General features: G+C 43.6%; 1 protein-coding gene across 1 annotated transcript in view; it reads left to right on the forward strand.

Moving 5' to 3' along the window:
* Window positions 1-20,039, forward strand: part of LOC148508409 (sulfotransferase 2B1-like) — a 138,543-nt gene extending 118,504 nt beyond the window's left edge. Inside the window, exons 6-7 of the mRNA XM_088444503.1 lie at window positions 8,187-8,367; window positions 19,921-20,039. Coding sequence (XP_088300629.1) covers window positions 8,187-8,367; window positions 19,921-20,039 — 300 coding nt within the window. The remainder of the gene's footprint in view (window positions 1-8,186; window positions 8,368-19,920) is intronic.
* Window positions 20,040-20,459: the final 420 nt, after the last annotated feature.

Here is a 20,459-nt window from a genome sequence, read left to right on the forward strand (position 1 = left end):
GGGTTGGTTGCCTGCACCAAGAGACCATTGAATTCCTCATACTTCCTAACTCTGCTTACGAGCTGGTTCTGGGTTTACCGTGGTTAGGGAAGCATAGTCCTACTTTTGATTGGTCCAATATGCAAATTGTATCATGGGGACCAAACTGTTTTCATCGGGGCCTAACCCAAGTACTTCCTGTACGTACCCACTCTGTGCACCCCAGTACAGGTGCAAAGTTCCCCCCGACCGACAAGCCAAAAGTTCCTTCTGTCTCCAGTCTACCACAAGCATATCAAGATTTTGCCGATGTCTTCTGCGAGCAGGCTGCTGTTCAACTCCCTCCTCATCGGTCGTGGGATTGTGGAATAGAACTTCTCCCAGGGAAGATTCCCCATCGGGGCTGGACCTATCCTTTGTCAGTTCCAGAAACAGCCGCCATGGCAACTTACATTAAGGGAAATCTAGTCAAAGGGTTCATACGGCCTTCCTCCTCCCCTGCAGGGGCAGGGTTCTTTTTTGTGAGCAAGAAGGATGGAGGCCTCTGGCCCTGTATAGACTACCATGGCCTCAACCAAATTACTGTAAAAAATCGGTACCCATTACCTTTAATTCCTGAGCTTTTCGACAAGGTTTGTGGAGCTAAATTGTTCTCTAAACTAGATCTTCGTGGGGCATACAATTTGATACGAATCAAAGCTGGGGATGAGTGGAAGACCGCCTTCAATATCAGAGATAGTCATTTCGAATATCTGGTAATGCCATTTGGACTCTGCAATGCGCCAACTATATTCCAAAACTATGTAAATGAAATCTTTCTGGACATTCTCTACAGCTTTGTCATCGTCTATTTAGATGATATTCTAATCTTTTCTAAGGATCTCCAAACTCATCACCAACATGTTCGAGAAGTTCTAGTTCGCCTTCGAAAACACCACCTTTATGGAAAGTTCTCCACGTGTCTCTTTGAACAAACCACAGTTCCTTTCCTAGGACACATAATTTCTGGGGAAACCATTCAGATGGATCCAGAGAAACTGAAAGCGATCTCTGAATGGCCATTACCAAAATCTTTAAAAGCTACCCAACGTTTTTTGGGATTTTCAAACTATTATAGTTTCATACCAAATTTTTCCACTCTGGTGTCTCCCATTACTAGTCTCACATGGAAGGGCGCTAACCCAGCCCAGTGGTCGGACTCAGCCATACAGGCCTTCCAAAGATTGAAAGAGGCATTCTCTACTGCCCCTATCCTTTGCCAACCCCAACTGGATAAACCATTTTTTGTGGAAGTGGATGCCTCTTCGGTGAGTGTAGGGGCGGTATTATCCCAAATTTCCAGTGACGGGAAGAAACATCCATGTGGATACTTCTCTCGTAAATTTTCCTCTGCAGAGAAAAACTATGCGGTTGGAGATCAAGAACTCCTAGCTATGCGTCTGGCGTTAATGGAGTGGCGTCATCTTTTGGAGGGGGCCAAGTTTCCAGTTCCCATTATTACTTATCATAAAAACTTAATTTACCTTCAGACGGCTCATCGCTTAAATGCCAGGCAGGCCCGCTGATCCTTGTTTTTCTCAAGGTTTAACATTAAGCTTCAATTTTGCCCCAGTAATTTGAACAAAAAAGCGGATGCTCTCTCCCGGTCTTTTCTACTCGACACACAGGAAGAAGATCATCTGAGATCTTGCCCAATCCTGGATCCTATGGTCTTCGCTTCAACTCAAATATTGACTCCGGGGAAAATTTTTGTGACTCCCGAATTACGGAAAAAGTTGTTAATCTGGGCTCATAGTTCTCTATTTGCTGGGCATTCTGGTATTTTCAAAACATACAAGTTTCTTCAGAGTTCTTATTAGTGGCCCTCGATGAGAAAAGATGTTCAAGAATTTATTTTGTCATGTGTAAAATGCTCACAGCATAAAGTTTCTCGCAAAAAAAGTGCAGGTCTTCTACACCCGTTACCCGTTCCTACTATTCCTTGGACCCATATATCCATGGATTTTATCTCTGAGCGTCCATGCTCCAAAGGACATAACACCATATGGGTAGTGGTGGATTGTTTTTATAAAATGGCGCATTTTATACCATTAGTAGGTCTGCCATCTGCTCCACAATTGGCAAAAATTTTTGTTAAAGAGATTTTTAGATTACATGGTCTTCCAAGAGAGATTGTTTCCGACCGTGGAGTCCAAATCATAGCCAAGTTTTGGAGAGCCTTATGCAGCGCATGTGGAACCAAATAAAATTTTTCATCAGCTTACCACCCACAAACTAACGGGCAAACTGAGAGGGTTAATCAGGAACTGGAGACCTTTATAAGACTTTTTGTGTCCTCTTCATAGGATGATTGGGTGATTACTACCTTGGGCCGAGTTTTCTCATAACTTCAAGTACCACACTTCCTCCAATTCCACACCTTTTTATGCTGTTTTTGGTAAACATCCCCGGATTCCAGATTTCCAACATTTACCTTCGGTGGAGGTCCCTGCAGTAACTGACGTTGTAGTATCTTTTTCAACCATTTGGAAGAAGATCCATGCCTCGTTGAAACAATCATCCAAGAATTATAAAAGATTCGCTGACAGACGATGGGTTGCGGTTCCTCTGCTGAGAGTTGGAGATAAAGTCTGGGTATCTACTAGGAACATCCGACTGAAAGTTCCCAGTATGAAGCTGGCCCCATGCTTCATTGGTCCGTACCGCATTCACAAAGTGATCAACCCTGTTGTGTATAACTTGGAACTCCCACCTCAATTGAAGATATCTAATACCTTTCATATTTCTCTATTGTGACCTTTGGTGTTAAATCGGTTCCAAACCACCTCTCCTAAATTACCTCAAGTACAAACTTCTCAAGGTACAGAATTCGAAGTTGGGAAGATTCTGGATTCTCGGTTTAGATCCAACATTCTCCAATACCTCATTGATTGGAAGGGTTATGGTCCTGAGGAGAGGGCCTGGATCAGAGCCACAGATGTGCATGCACCTCAATTAATTTGAGCCTTCCACATCAAATTTCATGGCAAGCCTGGTGGGTGTCCGGTGTCCACCCTGAAAGGGGGGGTACTGTCAGAGTTCAGCCGGGGATCGGCCGTCCCTTACCATCCCGCCGGCTTCCTCTGACTTCCCGGGCAGTCGGGCGGCTGGCGCGGCGACGTGGGAGGAGCTGAGCATTCACCCTGTAGCTGTGGTGTCAGGCGACCCGGTGAGCGGGGATCACAGTTTCCATCATGGGCGCCGCCATGACACTTTCCCTATGTCAGTACTTCCTTCCCTGAGTGGCCCGGCTGGTCAGGTGACGATGTGGGCCTATCAGCAGGCTTCCAGGGGTATATATCCTGCTCCTGTGCTCCAGGTAGTTGCCTGAACAATCATTGTCGCCGCTAGTGTAACTAGGAGAGTCTCGTTCCAGGTTCCCGTGCTTCCAGTGTGATTCTTCCAGAAGCTTCTGAGCTATCTCTCCACAGTGCCTTTACTAATCAACAGCCTGTGTGCAAGTTTAACCTCCATCTCTCCACAGCAGTGGCGTAACTAGGGTATTTGGAGCCCAGGGCAAATTTGAAAACGGAGCCCCCCCCACTAACATACTGATATGTGCGCGCGCCTTAGGCGCACCCCTTTATTTTCACGCTGAACATTCCTATCCATATGCACCTTAACCCCAGTAGTACCCCTTATACAGTACCCCCAGTATGCAGTTGTGGTCCCTCTTATGCAGGCCCATAGTAGAGCCCCTTATACAGTAACCCCAGTAGTGGTCCCGCTTATACAGCCCCCAATTAGTTCCCCTTACTCAGTACCCCCAGTAGTGGCCCCCCAAATGCAGTGCCCCACGTAGTGTTCCCCCTTATGCAGTGCCCCCAGTAGCAGTCCCCACAATGCAGTGCGCCCAGTAGCAGTATCCCCTTATGCAGTGCCCTTTATATGGTGCCCCCAGTAGTAGTCCCCCCCTATGCAGTGCCCTTTTTATAGTGACCCAGCAGTAGTCCCCCCCATGCAGTTTTCCCAGTAGTGGTCCCCTTATGCAGGCACCCTGTAGTGATCCCCCCTATCCAGTGCCCCCTGTAGTGGCCCTTCCTATTACTTCCCCCAGTAGTGGTCCCCCGAGTGCAGTGCCTCTAGTAGGCCCCTTTTAAAATGCCCCCAGTGGTAGTTCCCTCCCAAGTAGTAGTCCCCAGTAGAGTAGGTCCTCCCAATGGTGCCCCCAGTAGTAGCCACCCCTCCCTCAGTAGAGGTCCCCCCAGTAGTAGCCACCCCTCCCCCAGTAGAGGTCCCCCCAGTAGTAGCCACCCCTCCCCCAGTAGAGGTCCCCTCAGTAGTAGCCACCCCCCTCCCCTGTTGTGCAGATAGGTTAAAAAAAAAAAAAAATATATATATATATAAAAATATTCTTACCTGAATCTCTGCTCCTGGTCCTGCTCCTGCTCTCGACGCCACTCCCGCACGGGCGGGCGCGCTCAGCATTATGGAACAGACGTCATGACGTCATGACGTCAGTCCCATTACCCACTGCAGGAGCCGGACGGAAGTCCGGCTCTTGCAGTGGGTGCTGCAGCAGTCAATGAGAGTCTATCTGACTCTCATTGGCTGCTGTTTAACACATGCATCGCCGCCAGCGCTGGCGGCGATGCGTGTGTTATGCACAGCCTGAGCCCACCTCCTGGCGCTATTGGGCAAGCGCTCAGGGGGAGGGAACGGGTTCAGGCGTGCAGCACAGGACCGGCGCTGGAAGCCTAGCGCCAGTCCTGTGTAAATGTGTAGCGCTGACCGCACTCACTGTGGTCAGCGCTACACTGGCTAACTAGGGCGGGCGGGCCGGTAACCGTGGCCGGCGGCGCCCCCAAGCGCCGCCGGTCCAACGGCGCCCAGAGCACGAACCCCGCCCGCCCTGCCCTAGTTACGCCACTGCTCCACAGTGCCTTTACTATCAACAGCCTGTGTGAAAGCTAACCTCCACCTCTCCACAGTGCCTTTACTAATCAACAGCCTGTGTGCAAGTTTAACCTCCATCTCTCCACAGTCCCTTTACTAATCAACAGCCTGTGTGCAAGTATAACCTCCATCTCTCCACAGTGCCTTTACTAAGCAACAGCCTGTGTGCAAGTTAACCCTCCATCTCACCACAGTGCTTTACCATCACAGCCTGTGTGCAAGTTAACCCTTCATCTCACCTCAGTGCTTTTACCACCACAGCCTGTGTTCAAGTTAATCCTTCATCTCATCGCAGAGCTTTTACCATCACAGCCTGTGAGCAGGTTAACCCTTCGTCTCATTGCACCCTAGTGCATGATCTCCGGCCGGCAATCCGGTATATACTTCGTGGGATATCCAGCTGTTACCTCAGCCTACCAATAAATCTCCACACCTCTCTAGCCAGCACCTCAAGTGCCTTTCTCCAGCCAGGAGTTCTATCCCAATCCCCACGTGCCTATTCCAGGCATTACCCTTGGGCCATGGGGGTTTTGATTCTCTTTTCCCTGCAGGCCTTGGTCACCAAGTCAAAGGACCGCGACCTGCTTACAGGGAGCCGCACAAGCCCATATCCCGCTTGGAGGGGTCACTGGCAAACACCTCCTTGTGAGTTAGACTCCGCACCATTGACTAGGTCTAGCCAATGACCAAGACTTGTGGATGCGGAGATCATACGTCCAGGCCCCTCGCCTTCGCCTCCTCCCACAGCCTCAGACCTCGGCTTTCAAAAACCCACCGCCCAGCATGACACTAACTGTGCAAATCAGCAGGTTATATTGATCTGGATTAATGTGTTGGTAAAAGTTCCTCCTAGATAGATTTGTATGTCCTGGGTTAAATCCCACTGGTGGTAGGGCCTTAATGTGCGGCATCCCATGACCACAGGTCAGGTCCAAATTAAGAGGGTTTGACAGAGGTCCCTGGGCCCCCACACACAGAAGGGCCTCCACTACTGGGGCCCACTGTCTGCACCCACCGCTACTGTAGTGCAGTACGCAGTGAGCCCAGTCCACACTACAGAGTAACAAACACACAGCCGCCAGCGGTGGCTGTGTGCTTGTAATAGCAGCCGATGAGAGTCAGACAGACTGCTGAGTCAACGGATGGAGCCGGCTGGAGCTCACTCATGAGCTCAGCCTTCCAGCTCCCCCCGCAGCGGATGATGGGAGAGACGTCATGACGTCTCTCCCATGATGCAGGAGAAGAGCGGGCCAGGACTCGGAGCGGACAGCTGCAGTCGCATCAGGAGCGGGGATTCAGGTAAGTTTTTTTTTTTTTGTGTGTGTGTGTAAGAGGCAATGACACTGTATAGAGGGACCACTTAATGGGGGCACTGTATAGGGGAGCCGCTTCATGGGGGCACTTTATAGTGGGGGCTATTACTGGAGGCAATGCATAGGGGGGACAACTACTAAGGGCACTGCATAGGGGGAACTACTACTGGGCGCACTGTATAGGGGGGACCACTACTGGGGCACTATATAAGGGGCACTGTATAGGGGGGACCACTACTGGGGGCACTGCATGAGGGGGCACTGAATAGGGGGGTGGACCATTACTGGGGGCACTTCTACTGGGGACATCGCATAAGGGGCACTACTACTGGGAGCATTAAGGTAAATAAGAAGAAAAAAAATATTCCTAGGGTGACAAGTAGCGGTGGTATATAGGGCCCCCCACAAGTTTGTTGCCCCTGGGCTCCCCACAGACCTTAATCTGGCCCTGCCCCAGGTACACTACTTACCCACAGGAGTCTTCCAAGAAGTTGTCCTTCTCCTTCCTCGTTCCTGCTCGAGCGGAGCCCCAGGAGCAGTGGCAGTGGGTGTTACTTCAGTTCGTCCTGGCTTCTCTTCGGTTCCGTATACTGGTGCATGTGGATGTCTCGCGCTCCGGCTTGGTTCCTTGGCAGCCTCAATGGTCAGCTCCGTGACCATGATACTTCCGGGTTGAAGTCTCACGGTAATGGTGTTTGGTCTGGTGTTACAGACAGTCGTCTGTGTCTCCCTCTCAGTGGAGGTAGTAGAGCAGCTTAGTGCAATTTATGAGTAGTAAGGATGTAATGCATCTGAATAGAATTAAGTTTTATTGGACAACTTGAAAATTAGTATTTTTGCCATGGTTTTACCTTTAGTAAATCTAACAGTTTGAAAATCGCCACAAAAACATAAACTGCTTTTTAGTAAATATCCACCCCATGAGTGATTGAATTCAGGGACTGATTCAGAAACGTATGCCAAAGCTGCCACAGCTGCAATTGTGTATGCAGCATCTGTACAAAAATATGGAAATGTCGCAGCTGTCAGAATTTGTATAGAGCCACCCAGCAGCGACTTCACAAATGCAAGCGACTGCATATAAAGACGCAGCATCGGTCACAGATCAGTTGATAACAGCCTTCTGAGTAACCCTATGGTCACGCAGAATGCCCATGGGAACTGAGATGCTGGAGCCATTTTTACTGTGTAATATATATATATATATATATATATATATATATATTATGAGATACAACCCATAAACTCCCCTCTTACTTCACCCAAATATTGCCTGTGACCGCCGAGGGGAATGAAAGTTGACACAAGCCCAGTGGGACCACAGTTAATTGCTCAACTGCATAAACAGTTAAACGCTGGTATTGCGTCCAAGCAGTGGCATAACTATATGTGGCCGGAGACCCCGACCCACGTGTAGAAAATGGCCGCCGCAGCACTGAAAGGGTTAACCCTCTTGCTGCGGCGCCATTTTTAAAGGGACAAAGGCCGCCAGCAATGTGCCGCACACGAGGGATTGCAGGGCAGTGTGGTGTTGCTGGTCATTCCGGTGTACCCAAGCCACCACAGGCTTTGCGGGTACCATTGCTACACCATTGCGTCCATCTCTGAATCGGGTTCTCAGTGGCATAAATGTACTAAGCGATGGCTTTTGCAATTGTTATCTTGCCAATTTAAAATATCAATGATGTTAAAAGCAAAAAACATTGTTGATTTTAGAAGCTTTGCTGTTTTAAGTTGTGGGCCTATACACATTGAGAAGACGATATTTGCGCTACTCAGTAAATTTACCCCATTGTCCTTGAAAACAGTGTCAAAAGAAGTTTTACCTTCATCAGTAGATGAATACATTTTAGTTTTTATTTAAAAAAAAGAAAAGAGGAAAATATTGGTCTAATACTATGATAACTTTTGTATGTCGATAACTGTTTATTATTGTTTTGTACAAATGACCATTCACAGGACCTGCGGGGAAGCGTGATAAAGCTGTGCAAGTTTCTTGGAAAGGAGTTAGATGAAAGAGCCATAGATTCTGTGGTTGAAAATGCTTCCTTCCAGAACATGAAAGACAACAAAATGGCTAATTACTCTCTTCTCCAAGATACTTATATGGACCATAAGAAAAGCCCATTTATGAGAAAAGGTGAGAAAAAAAAAAAAAATTATTCCATTGTTTATTTAAAAGTATTTTTTTTAATTTCCCTTGTAAATTATAGAGATCACTACTAAAGAGCAGACTCGAAGGATACTGCTTCACATGGTGTTTTTGCTTCTCTCTCTTGTGACCCAGCGGCCTGTATTTGCACATTTGCACCAATTTGTTTCTTTTGTAGCACTGGTTGGAGTAGTACTAATGTCAGGAGTTGACACCAAGGTACAGACTCCTCCTCAGTGACAGAAGCCAGGTGCTGCACTGTAGCAAAAAGTGCAGCACTCGGCTCCTGACAGTTAAGAAGCTGGCCAGCTTTCCACAAAGGGGGGTCCCCCCTTCCTCTCTAAGTAATAGGCAGGGGGGTTCGGGAGCGAGGCCACGTGACCACACACTCTTTTTGGTGGTGCGAGGCTGCACATCTTCCCACACTGGGTGACACCACGGGGAGGGAAGCCACTGATGGGATCCACATTAATCCAAGTCCCAGCATCATTCTTCCCGACAAGTTAGGATCCCAGAATGAGGCAAAACTTAATTTTCCATGAGTAAGATCTCGTATGTTTTGGATTGCATATAAAAATCCCTCCCATGTGACAAGGCGCCATTTCACAGAGGAGAGTGGAGGGAGAGAGTGTACTATAAACGTCATCAGGACACCATCAGGGCATAAATAGTTGTAGTTGAAGAGTAGGTAGATGCAGTGGGTGTAGAATGGGTGACTGCAGGCATCATTGTTAGTGTACAGTATGTGTCTTTGTTTGTCACACACACTGCACACTCACACACTACAAACAAACAGGCTACTATGTGTGGTGCAGTAAAAAATAAAATAGCCTCTTGATTGTTTGGTAAAGTGAACCTGCCCTTTTTTCTCAAGGAAATCTGTTGCTGCAGTATATTGTTTGTCACTTGTGTATGTCCAAAAATACTTTGCTGTGTCTAAGCTGCACCCCAAGAAGACATCTTTTGAGTATTTTCCTGTTATAAAAAAATAATTGTGAAAAAATATATTTTTTCTCCTATTGTCTAAAAACAAACCTTGTAATCTTTTCAAATTCAATTTAAATATATTGTATATTTCAAGGTGTGTGTTGAAATGCAGTGTCTATTACTGTTCTGTGTGCGGTGGTATTACCCCCATCATCTGCAACCAAAAACATTCTCATAAAGAAGACATGTTCTGTTCCTGGTGAATTGTAAAGGAAATTAAAAAAAATAGCATAGTGTGTTTTCCAGTGGCAGCTACTGTGTGCGGTGGTACCTTCCTATCATCTGCACCCCAAAATGTATAATTGAAAAAACAAATATTCGCTGGTGTCAAGTAAATATCTCCAGTGTTTTAATAAAACTGCATGGTAATTGAAACAGTCCCTACTTTACCTATCTCATTGTACATAATCATAGAGAAGCCTCCTTCCACCATTTCTGCACCCTCTGCAAAACTGAGGATGAGTAGTAGTAAAATAAATGATGACCTAGAATTTTAGGATGTTACTGTAGAATTGCAACAGAATGAGATGGATATTTGTGTATCTCATGCTAATGAAGATGCTGATGATGATTGTTTTGGACAAGAAGAAGTTGATAAAATTCAAGACAAGGATGTTATTTGCATCAAAGTAACTCGGCCACAATTGGCAGCAGTATTTGCCAGTGATTAGCAAAAGGACATTGTCATGCCTGAACATAGGACAAAAAAAGACACCTCTTTTGTTTGGAATAATTTTCTCCCAAATCCTGACAACATTTGTCAAGCTGTCAGAAGTCGGGCTGCCGCTTCACAGTGGAGGGTCTGGACAGCCGCGCTCTTCATGACCAGGACTTGGTGCACTGTGCGCCGTGCCCACTCTCCCCGCAGCCATGAGTGGTATCCGCCGCACGGAACTCTCTAGCTCTGCTAGGGAGATAAATGCTCAGCCTCGCTACCAGACGCTGGCCCCTGCTTCACTACCTAAACTTGTCCTCACAGCATGGCACTGCTCCATGGTGTCAATGCTGGCTTCTCCGGTCCATGGACGCAGCCAGCTTGGTCTGGTCACCTGATCCTGCATCTGCCAATCCTGCTCACTTCTTGGGTCAGCTGAGTATAATTGTCCAACTAGCAACAGGCACTGGGTATATAAATCCTTCCTCGACTCTCAGTCAGTGTCTGTGCAACGTTTCCTAAAGGTTTCCTTTTGGTTCCTGCCAGATCCATGTTTGTTCCTGACCTAGTACACCTTGTTGTCTATTTATTAAACCCGGTTTAGTACTCCTAAACCAGCTTCCAAGCCATTGTATTACTGAGCATAGCTCAGCAACATTGCTCTAAGCAATTTGCTATCTTTTAACGGAGTCTGTCTCAGTAAGGACTCAACCAGTGCTCCAGTATACAATCTTCAGTCTCTGGTACCATTCGCAGATCAAGGTTCTCAACATCTATCTAGTGGAATATTCTCAGTACTGCTACGAAGGATCCCTGCTGTTCTTGCCTGAGTACAATTCTACACCGGGACTGGTACTCTGCCATTACCACTACCTCTAACATCTGCAATCATTTTGCCATCATTAAAACTCTATACCTCATTCTGATCATCTCGGATCAAGTTCCAGCTTCTATTCAGTCTGCATTCACCTGTTGTTCCTATAACCAGTTCTCCTGGCTCTGTGCCGTCCTATGAGGAAAACATATCTCAGACCTCCTTAGTTTGTGCTGCTGGTGTCAGAGCCAGCAAAGCCTGTTCCATCACGGGAGGCCAATATACCTAGAGTCGTGACACAAGCCATCTGTACCAATTGTGAGGTCAAAGTAAGTAGAGGTAGGGACATTAACCATCTATGCACCTTCTCCCTGTTATATCATTTGCAGCAACTTCATGTAAATTATTTATTCATATCTGAAAAATCCTGTAAAATAATAAGAAGCAGTCCATCAACAGCTACAAGCAACATGGATAGATCCCAGCACATGCAATCTCCACAACCAACACCTTCATCATCAACCGTCTCATTAATTATCAGAGTTAGTCCCCTTGTATCCAATTTGCAAAGGCAAACTGACTCCCCTCATATGCAGGATTCCCAAGAACAATCATTGCACACTAGGGACCTGATTCAGACCCACTCGCTAAGGTGCTATCACTCGCTGCGAGCGATTTTCACCCATCTGCGCATGCATATAATTCGCAGTACATGTGCGCAAGCCATTCGTTGCTTTCTGCTTTTGGTAGCTCATATGCCACTATCAGGTCGCTGCTTTGAGTGACAGATAGTGCCTTTTGTGGGTGGTAACAGGGGAAGGTGCATGTGAATGGAGGAGTGGTGTTGCGAATGCAGGCATGTCAGTCCTCCAAAACGCTGTTTAAAGGGCATGCATACTTAGCAAAGTAGCATCATTGTACACGTCTCCTGCATGTATTTCAGCCCGCACTGATCGCAATGATTGCGGCGGGGAAAGGCAACCCCAAGGGCTACGAGCAGCTCCGATGGCTCACGATGGTCCCAATTAGTCATACATTTCCCTGAGATGACGTGTGTTGTGAGAGGCAAGGGGGTGTCTTCAGACACTTGTGAGCGCACTTTGCCATAGCTCATTAACACACAGTGGGCATCCTTACGCGATGCAGTGCAAGCACTTCATTTAAATATCCGGCCCCTTTTGGCCAGTGAGCAATCGTATCTGAATGAGCTCCAAGGGCTGCTGCTACTGCTGGAGGTCAATCTTCATCACAGAAGGAGACCAGGAAGACTAGTAATTTAAAACAAACAAATAACTGTGAAACAATCATTTGCAAGAGGAATCAAGTATGACAGCTTCCATCCTGTTGCATAGCATATCACTGAAGCCATGATGACTATGCTAGCATTAGATCTGCATCCAATATCTGCCATCAATGTATCTGGTTGTAGACAATTAGTTGTGCCAATGCTACCATATTCCACCTCAAATCCATTTTACCAGAACAGCAATTCTTCACCTGTACCAGAAAGTTAAAAAAGTTATTTGTCACAATTCTGGCTAGTTTTTCATCTTTTGCCTTGAGACTTACCCCTATCAACTGTCCCATGGATCTGTATGCCTGGGAGAACTGTCCTGATCATGCTGGCTGCAACACTTCTGTGTATGCATTTGGACTGTGCTATCCTTTCCACATTGATTATTCACCTGGGTCCTTTCCTGTCTGTGAACACTGCTAGTCTTGATTGGAATTGATGGTGTAGTTCTGACTCTCAGTACTGCAGATATGTTTGCTCCCTCTGCATGTTGTGCCCTCCACCACTCAGAATGCTACTGCCAGACCACCTGACTGTATCCACCAATTCCTGCAAGACCCAGTGTATAAACATCCTCCTCTGATAGCATTCGGGGCCTGAACATCTCATTACATCCTGTGGTGTACAGCTTGTGCTATTTCTGTCTCCCTGTGTACATGTGTACAGAAATCCTGCTGGTTCCCAGACCAGTTCATCTAGTAATCCTGCTAAAAGCTATACCTGGAGTATCCAGAAATCCTGCTGGTTCCCAGATCAGTTTATCTAGTAATCCTGCTAACAGCTATACCTGGAGTATCCAGAAATCCTGCTGGTTCCCAGACCAGTTCATTCACCAATCCTGCTAATAGCTATACTTGGCGCATCCGTAAGTCCTGCTGGTTCCCAGACCAGTTCATTCAGCAATCCTGCTAATAGCTATACCAGGCACATCTGGAAATCCTGCTGGTTCCCAGACCAGTTCATTCAGCAATCTTGTTAATAGCTATACCCTTGGTCATCCGGAAATCCTACTGGTTCACAGTCAAATTCAGCAAGTCCTTTAGTTTTCGAAAGAGAGCCTCCTCACTGTGCTCCCAGATAATTTTCTACCTTCCAAATGATAATTTCCTTATGGCTTCCCAGCCGCACCAAGTAGCTACCGTGCTACCATCATTCTCCTTATGGCTTCCCAGCCACACCAAGTAGCTCCCGTGCTACCACCATTCTCCATACGGCTTCCCAGCCACACCAAGTAGCTCCCGTGCTACCACCATTCTCCATATGGCTTCCCAGCCGTACCAAGTAGCTTCTTGAAAAAATTACAGGTGCATACAGAAGATGCAGCCACATGTAGAAGATTGCAGTAGCTGCAAAGAAAGTCCATTTGCCATGCCAGCAACTGAAGCAAGAGGTAGTAACCAGGGTGAATACCACCCTTTATATGCTTCAGCAACTGAAAGAACAGCAACAAGCTATCCAAATGTACACATCAAGCCATCACATAGAGAGAGGTGAGGATTGTACCTTAATCCAGCACAGTGGAGAATACTTTCCATTTATGCAAGCAACTAAAAATATTTGAAATAGTAACCAATGAAGTTTTCTAAGTTCAGACACTGCCAGCCTGAGTCAGGTAATTCCTTTATTTAAACTACTGGAAAAGGAGCTAGAGAAGCTGAAGGAAAAGATGAAATGAAGCCATTCTACTAAGTATTTTAGACTTTTAGATCAAGTTCTTTATTTGCTTTGCCATGATCAAAAGGTCTGCAACATCTTGCAATTGGATCAGTACATTTTGGATTGATGCTTGGTTTAAGTCATATGTAATGTCTTTCTTTCCAACTGACATATTTTAAGCAATATAAAGAGCTTGTTGTGAGCAAAATGTGGAAAAATTGATGTTCATAAAAATGACTGACAAATTCTATGAGGAAGACCTTTGCAGCCAAATACAACAAAGTACAGAGATTCTGTAATGGTGACTTCAAGTTGGAATGAGCTAATATTGTTTGAAGATGATATTAACAATGATGAGGGTAATGATGAGGATAATAATGACATCTTCCAACTGTGATGATGATTAACAACACTGTTAGTCACCTTATGCCCACTGGTAGCTAGCACTTCAGCCACAAAAGTGTCAGTCCCTGTCACTGAAGTGCTTGGTTTGTTAAACCATGCATGTCTTTTTTAATAAACAACATAAGGGTTGGAGAGCCCAAGGACAATTCCATCATGCACCACTTTTCATTACGGGTTTTGCCAAGATTGTGTGTGTTTCTCAGGCAGTGCATATTATTGTACTTTACTGGGGCTTTCATTGTCTTTTTTATCTTGTCAGGCCATCCAGCCATTAAATCATATAATTAGCAATTATCAACTTCAAATAGATTGCTACTCTGCCTTGATTCTTTTGTATTGTCCTGAGACATGTGATTTGTTGTTTAGATTAAGTTTTCTCTTTAACTATCTCATTGTGATTTTGGAAGTTTGTTTTTAATAGTTTTTTCCATGCCTCTTTGTTTTAATAGCTATATTAGTACTGTAATCAATCAATGAATCAATGCTTTACCTGGCTTCCACTAAAAAATCCACCTCCATTTACCAGTACTGGCCTTTAGCCTCTAATCTAGTTCTTGATTAATGAAAAGAATCTATAGGATCATATAGTTTATTATACTGCCATCCTGTGTGATACAGCTGTGCCATTATGTTTCATAGATGTGCTATATTCTTTTAAAGTGCCATGTGTTTGAGTTGCTACTCTGTCACTAAGTTAAGCCAACCAGCTCACTGCATGAAAACAATATTTTGAGCTGTGAGGTGGTCAAAATTTACTAAAAAATTACTGAAATTGAAAGTTGTTGATGTTAATAAGAATTTATGAACCAAAACAGGTCAAAATGACATGATTTTAGCTGTATTTTTCCATTTTTTAAATAATTCCAGATCCAAAGCCAAAACACATGGGTGGTTTTGCTGAAACCAAAATCAATATAAAACAAGGATTTAGATCCAAAACCAAAATATGGGGTCTATGCACATCCCTACAAATGACATAAAAAATTTCACTCAACATGACATAAAACCACTCCACACACGCATTTACTACAGAAAAAGTATAAAGTAACAAAGCCAGAACTTAGTGAACGTCATACAAAAAACAGCACTTCCAGTGACTGACATACAGTACAGAGCATTGCAGTGGTTGTCATACAGTACATAAAGCAGTTTTGGACCACCATACAATATAAGTAACACTTTTGTGACAGTCATACAAAACAGAGAGCATTTTTTGATTGCCATGCAAATCATTCCCTCATCACTAATTAACCCCTCCTCAAATATCATTTGTTTTAACATTTTTGAAACAACCCTATTCAACATAATTATCCCCTTAAATCATTAATGCCTAGTCATTAATTTCAGAAATATTCATTAACTCCCGTATTACCTCACTCAATCTAATAAAAAAGACCTTCACCTTAATTATCTTTAAAAAAATTATTAACACTATCATCTTAATTAACTTTATTAAAGCAGTAACCCAATATCCCCTTCACCCTCATATAAAACTTAATTAAAACTTAACCCATTGTACATTTTAACTTCCCTAAACTATATACATTATCCCCTTATTCACTACCCCCTCTTTTTCCTAGCAACTTACCTGTTGCTGATCTGAAATCTCTTCTACGTGTACCTGAAGATGAGGCACCACCAAGGAGGCACAGGCCACACAATGTAACAACAGGCTACACACCCATACAAGTGGAGGGGAAGAGGAGTTATGTGCATTATCTGGGCAGCAGCCAGTCATGGTCCGTCCGCCCACCTTTCTATTCGGCCATCCCTCCATAGCTTCTCTGGTCTTAGACCTCACCAAGTAAAAAATAACATATTAGGCATCCTCTGTGCTGCCCTTCAGTGACTGACGTCCAACTCGAATTGGTAGTATTTTGAAGATTTATTCAACAGGGGGTGTGACAACCCTCCTGGCTATTACAATGATATTTCCTGGAAAGTTTTGCTCCTAATGAAAGAATATAAACTGATATATGTGACTGATGTGTGACCAAATGCTGAACTCCCATTGAAAGTGGTGGAATGTATTATTAAATGTATGCAACTATGACTTCTGCCATTATTATTATTATTATTATTATTAATAATAATAATAATAATAATAATAATAATAATAAATGCACTGTGCACATAATGTTTTTTGAACAAACACTATTTAAAAAACAAACATACTAACAAACAAACTGCCCACCGACTGTGACGCACTGCACAGATAATATTAAGGGAGTGGCCCTTGCCCTACTAAATATTACCGTTAGATTTAAGAAACACAGAATCACGGCCTGAAGTTATTTGAACCAACATTATTTTAAAAACCAAACAAACTGCCGACCAATTGCCACTCACTGCGCAGATAATATTAAGGAGGCGGCCCTTGACCTACTGACCGTCAGCATTAGACTTAAAAAAACATAGTATCACTGCCTGAAGTTTTTTGAACAAACACTATTTTTTACTTTTCAATAACAAACAAACAAACTGCCCACCTACTGTGACGCACTGAGCAGATAATATTTAGGCAGTGGCCCTTGACCTAAAAAAAAGCAGAGTTTGCTCAAAAAACTTCAGGCCGTGCCTGGTATGTTGAATGATATATATAGATCATCCAACACACCACCAACTGCCTACCGACTATAGTGACCCGCAATCAGTGATTGCTGGTCCCTATAGTAACCACCTGCTCGATATCAAACATGTTGGGCAGCATGCACGGCCGATGGACGATATTGCTATAGTCCATGCATGACCGCGCTTCACTGATCGTTAAGGGGTTGGAAGGTGCCAAAACCTGAATGATTAGTGAACGATTTGAATGATAACGGTATGAACGATATTGTTATCATTCAAATTGGGCAGTATTATTGCTGCGTGTGTACGTAGCATAACACTAATGGTCATAGACTTAAAAAACACAATATCACGGCCTGAAGTTTTTTGAACAAACTACTTTTTTTTTAACCACACACATCAATGATGTTGCTGCACTAAAAAAAACAATGTTTTGCTTACTGCCTATCAACAAAATAACTGGCTTGGCCAGTATGTACTCCAAGGGAGAATTGGGTGCAAATGCCCATCAAGACAAACAGTGTCACTGAACTTGAACTCTGCAGCTCCGAATATACTGTGGGAGGGACTTAGGACCTCATTCAGAGTCGGTCGTTGCGGCCGCACGGTCGTACACCACCGATGTTCGTTAAACTAGTGATAGAGTCAAAAGCACTCCTGGGCTTGCGGCAGCGAGACCCTACCACAGGGTCTCGTCGCAAGCCCGATGGTCGCGATGGTCTTGACCATCGCGACCATCATTTTGGTCGCTCGCTATAGCTGTGGGTGGTCACCCACAGCTATGCGAGCGGCCAAGAGGCCGCTCCAAAAGGTAGGAGGGACGGCCCTGATTCAGAGCGAGCACTCTGTCAGAGCGTCCGGCTCTGAATCAGGGCCAGAGTTCCAATGACTGTAACTTAGTTGTCATCATTGCATACTGTAGCATTGCTATGTATCAAAGACATACAATTGCTTACACCTTGTGCCTGTAGTTATAATTGTCCCACTTTAGTTTCTCGCAATACACTTTTCATTTGCAAAATTACCTTTGTGGTCTCTCTGCTCTAGGACACTGATGGCGATAAGATTTGTTCCTATCTCTGGTACACATAATACATTTTGGATTGAGTTTTGTTCTTTATCCTATTTTCAATCAGGCTTTAATTGTCCCAACTTTTTTAGCTGTCACCATTTGATTGCCAATTGCTGTGATTGTGATAGGGTCTCACTTAGTTAGCATGATGAACCATTCCTCATTGCAGCTAAAATGGCTTGTTTTGCCTCAATTAATATGCCAACATTCCTATCTGTAATACTCATGCCTGACTCATATTTGTCATTACATTTCTGGTACTGCACAGGATTATTTTTTCTTTACTTGCAGTTAATTGCTTTGTGACCTATCTTGTGACAATTATAACACTTAAACTTTCTGAACTTTTCACTCTTTGCTTATAATGCAGTTGTCTTAGCATTTGATTCACAGGGTACATGTTTCTGAAACTGTAATATCTTTGCTGTTAATGTGTCTTGCAGTGTTTGCCTCTGACACAACAATTAAGAGAGTCAAACTCTGGTGTTAGATTTTGAAGCATCGCTGTTCAATTTATTCATCATCTACTTGCACGCCAATAGATGTAAATTGGTGAAAGACAGACATTATCGTGTCTATATAATCACACATACTTTTGCATTCATGAAACTTTGTATAAATGTATTCTCCTCATGAGACCTCTATCATGATATGCGTCCTGCAGTACTGTCCACATGTTTCTGGCTGACATTTTCCTATGAATTATGGAGTATACATGTTGCTCCACACTTATGGCTATGGTACCCATAGCTCTCTCTATATAATCTGGGCTTGGACTGTCACCAGGATCTGCTGTTACTTTCCACAGTCTTTCCCGCTTTAGTTACATTTCCATAAGCAAACTTCCATGGACATATTTCTCTCCACGTTCTAGTTTAATAAACCCTATTATAGGTGTAGTTCCTGCATGTATGCTTCTTACAGACATTTTATATTGCAGCTTTTGTACTAAAAATGTCTTTGCTGTAACACTTTTTGTTTTAAACACACTGTGCTCTCTTAACTCTGTGCTGTTACAGCTGTCTATGTCTTTACATGTGCCCAAGATGGTGCCTCTGCATTGCTGTTATCTGTAATAACCTTCTGTGTTCCTGGGACACTTTTGTATAAACAATTGACACTTTTTACTTGTGTACCAGGGTGCCATTAACAACGGTGTGCCTTTTCAAAACTTGTGTTCCTGGGTGCCATTAAAAACTGTGCACCCTGGGCCCATAATCTGTTGGGAATATGTGTGTGCAGCAGTAGTTTAGCAAAGTAATATACACACCAGCAGGCTGCAGACATGTATTTGATCCAATCACAAGTATCCAATAGTGTAGTTTATTGATAAGTGAAGGTACTGTACAGCCATACTCACTGTTACAATGGTGGAGGCATGAAGCGAAGCTTGTAGTGAAGTGGGGTTAGGATAGCTCACCAGCTGGTGTTTTCTGAATGCGGGTAGAGGTGCAAGGTGCTGGAACAGCAGTATTGCGGGTAAAAGCAGCAAATCTCTTGGTGCAAAGGGGGATACATCCATCTCCATCTATATCAGTCTACACACACAGTAATATGGTGCCACAAATGCACTGTAGTAAGTTTGGATGCCATCTTGGTAAGGGAACGATGCATCATCCCTGGAAGAGCCATATTGGAGAATGCACAGTAATGCTCTCCCATTGTAACAATATTATCATTGTTCTTAGCTTGTTGGTACCTCTAATAATGCTTAAAGGCAACAATATGAGTCTCTAAATTAATTTTGCATTTTAAATTATTGCATCTTAAATCTCTGCAGCCGAGATTTCCGGAATCGCCCTGCTTCTGAAAACCTAGACCCTATTACATAGCCCCTTATATATTGTCAAGTGCACATTTGAATTACAGTAGTTGATATTTAATTGTAATTGATACTTTAAGTGTAGAGGAAAGAGACAGATTTTAATTTGAAGAAACTTTCTCTAGATTTATATATTCCCAAATTAGTATTTCATCTAATGTTACTATTAGTAATTTGATATTACTGTATGCAATTTACAAATAACTAAATATAACTATTATACATGATGTGTAACATATATGTATCCAATAATCTTTCGTCACAGGAATAATTGGAGATTGGATGAATCATTTTACTGTGGATCAAGTTGATTATTTTGAGAAGACGTACAAGAAAGAAATGCAAAATTTTAGAGTTAAGTTTCCCTGGGATAAGAGTTTCTAAAAGATTTTTTTTTCATTTTAACAGTTAGACTTTGTTCACAGTGATTAGTTCTTAAAAGAGATTTTTATAAAATGCCCACAAATTCCTTATACAAGGTGGCATGGTAATAATGTACTTGTAGTTGAACAAAATCGCAAAAATATAATTTGACTGTACAATTCTGACATTTAATTTATTAGAAGAAAATGAGGCTTTGTCAGCAGCAATTTGAAATACACTAATAAAGGAAATGATTTGAATGAATTAAATTACTTGAACAAAATGTTTATTTTAAGGTAATCTAACTGAAGTATGAGTTCAAAGCTAAATGTCAAGAAGAACTGCATTGAAAAGTATAAATGTAGTCACCTAACTTGCCAAACTTTCCAACCATGGTTTATTAACAAAAATAAATAAATATAAATGTCACAAGACCCACTG

Source organism: Taudactylus pleione, unplaced genomic scaffold (genome assembly GCF_031769625.1).
Source record: "Taudactylus pleione unplaced genomic scaffold, aTauple2 ptg000366l, whole genome shotgun sequence".
NCBI lineage: Eukaryota > Metazoa > Chordata > Amphibia > Anura > Myobatrachidae > Taudactylus > Taudactylus pleione.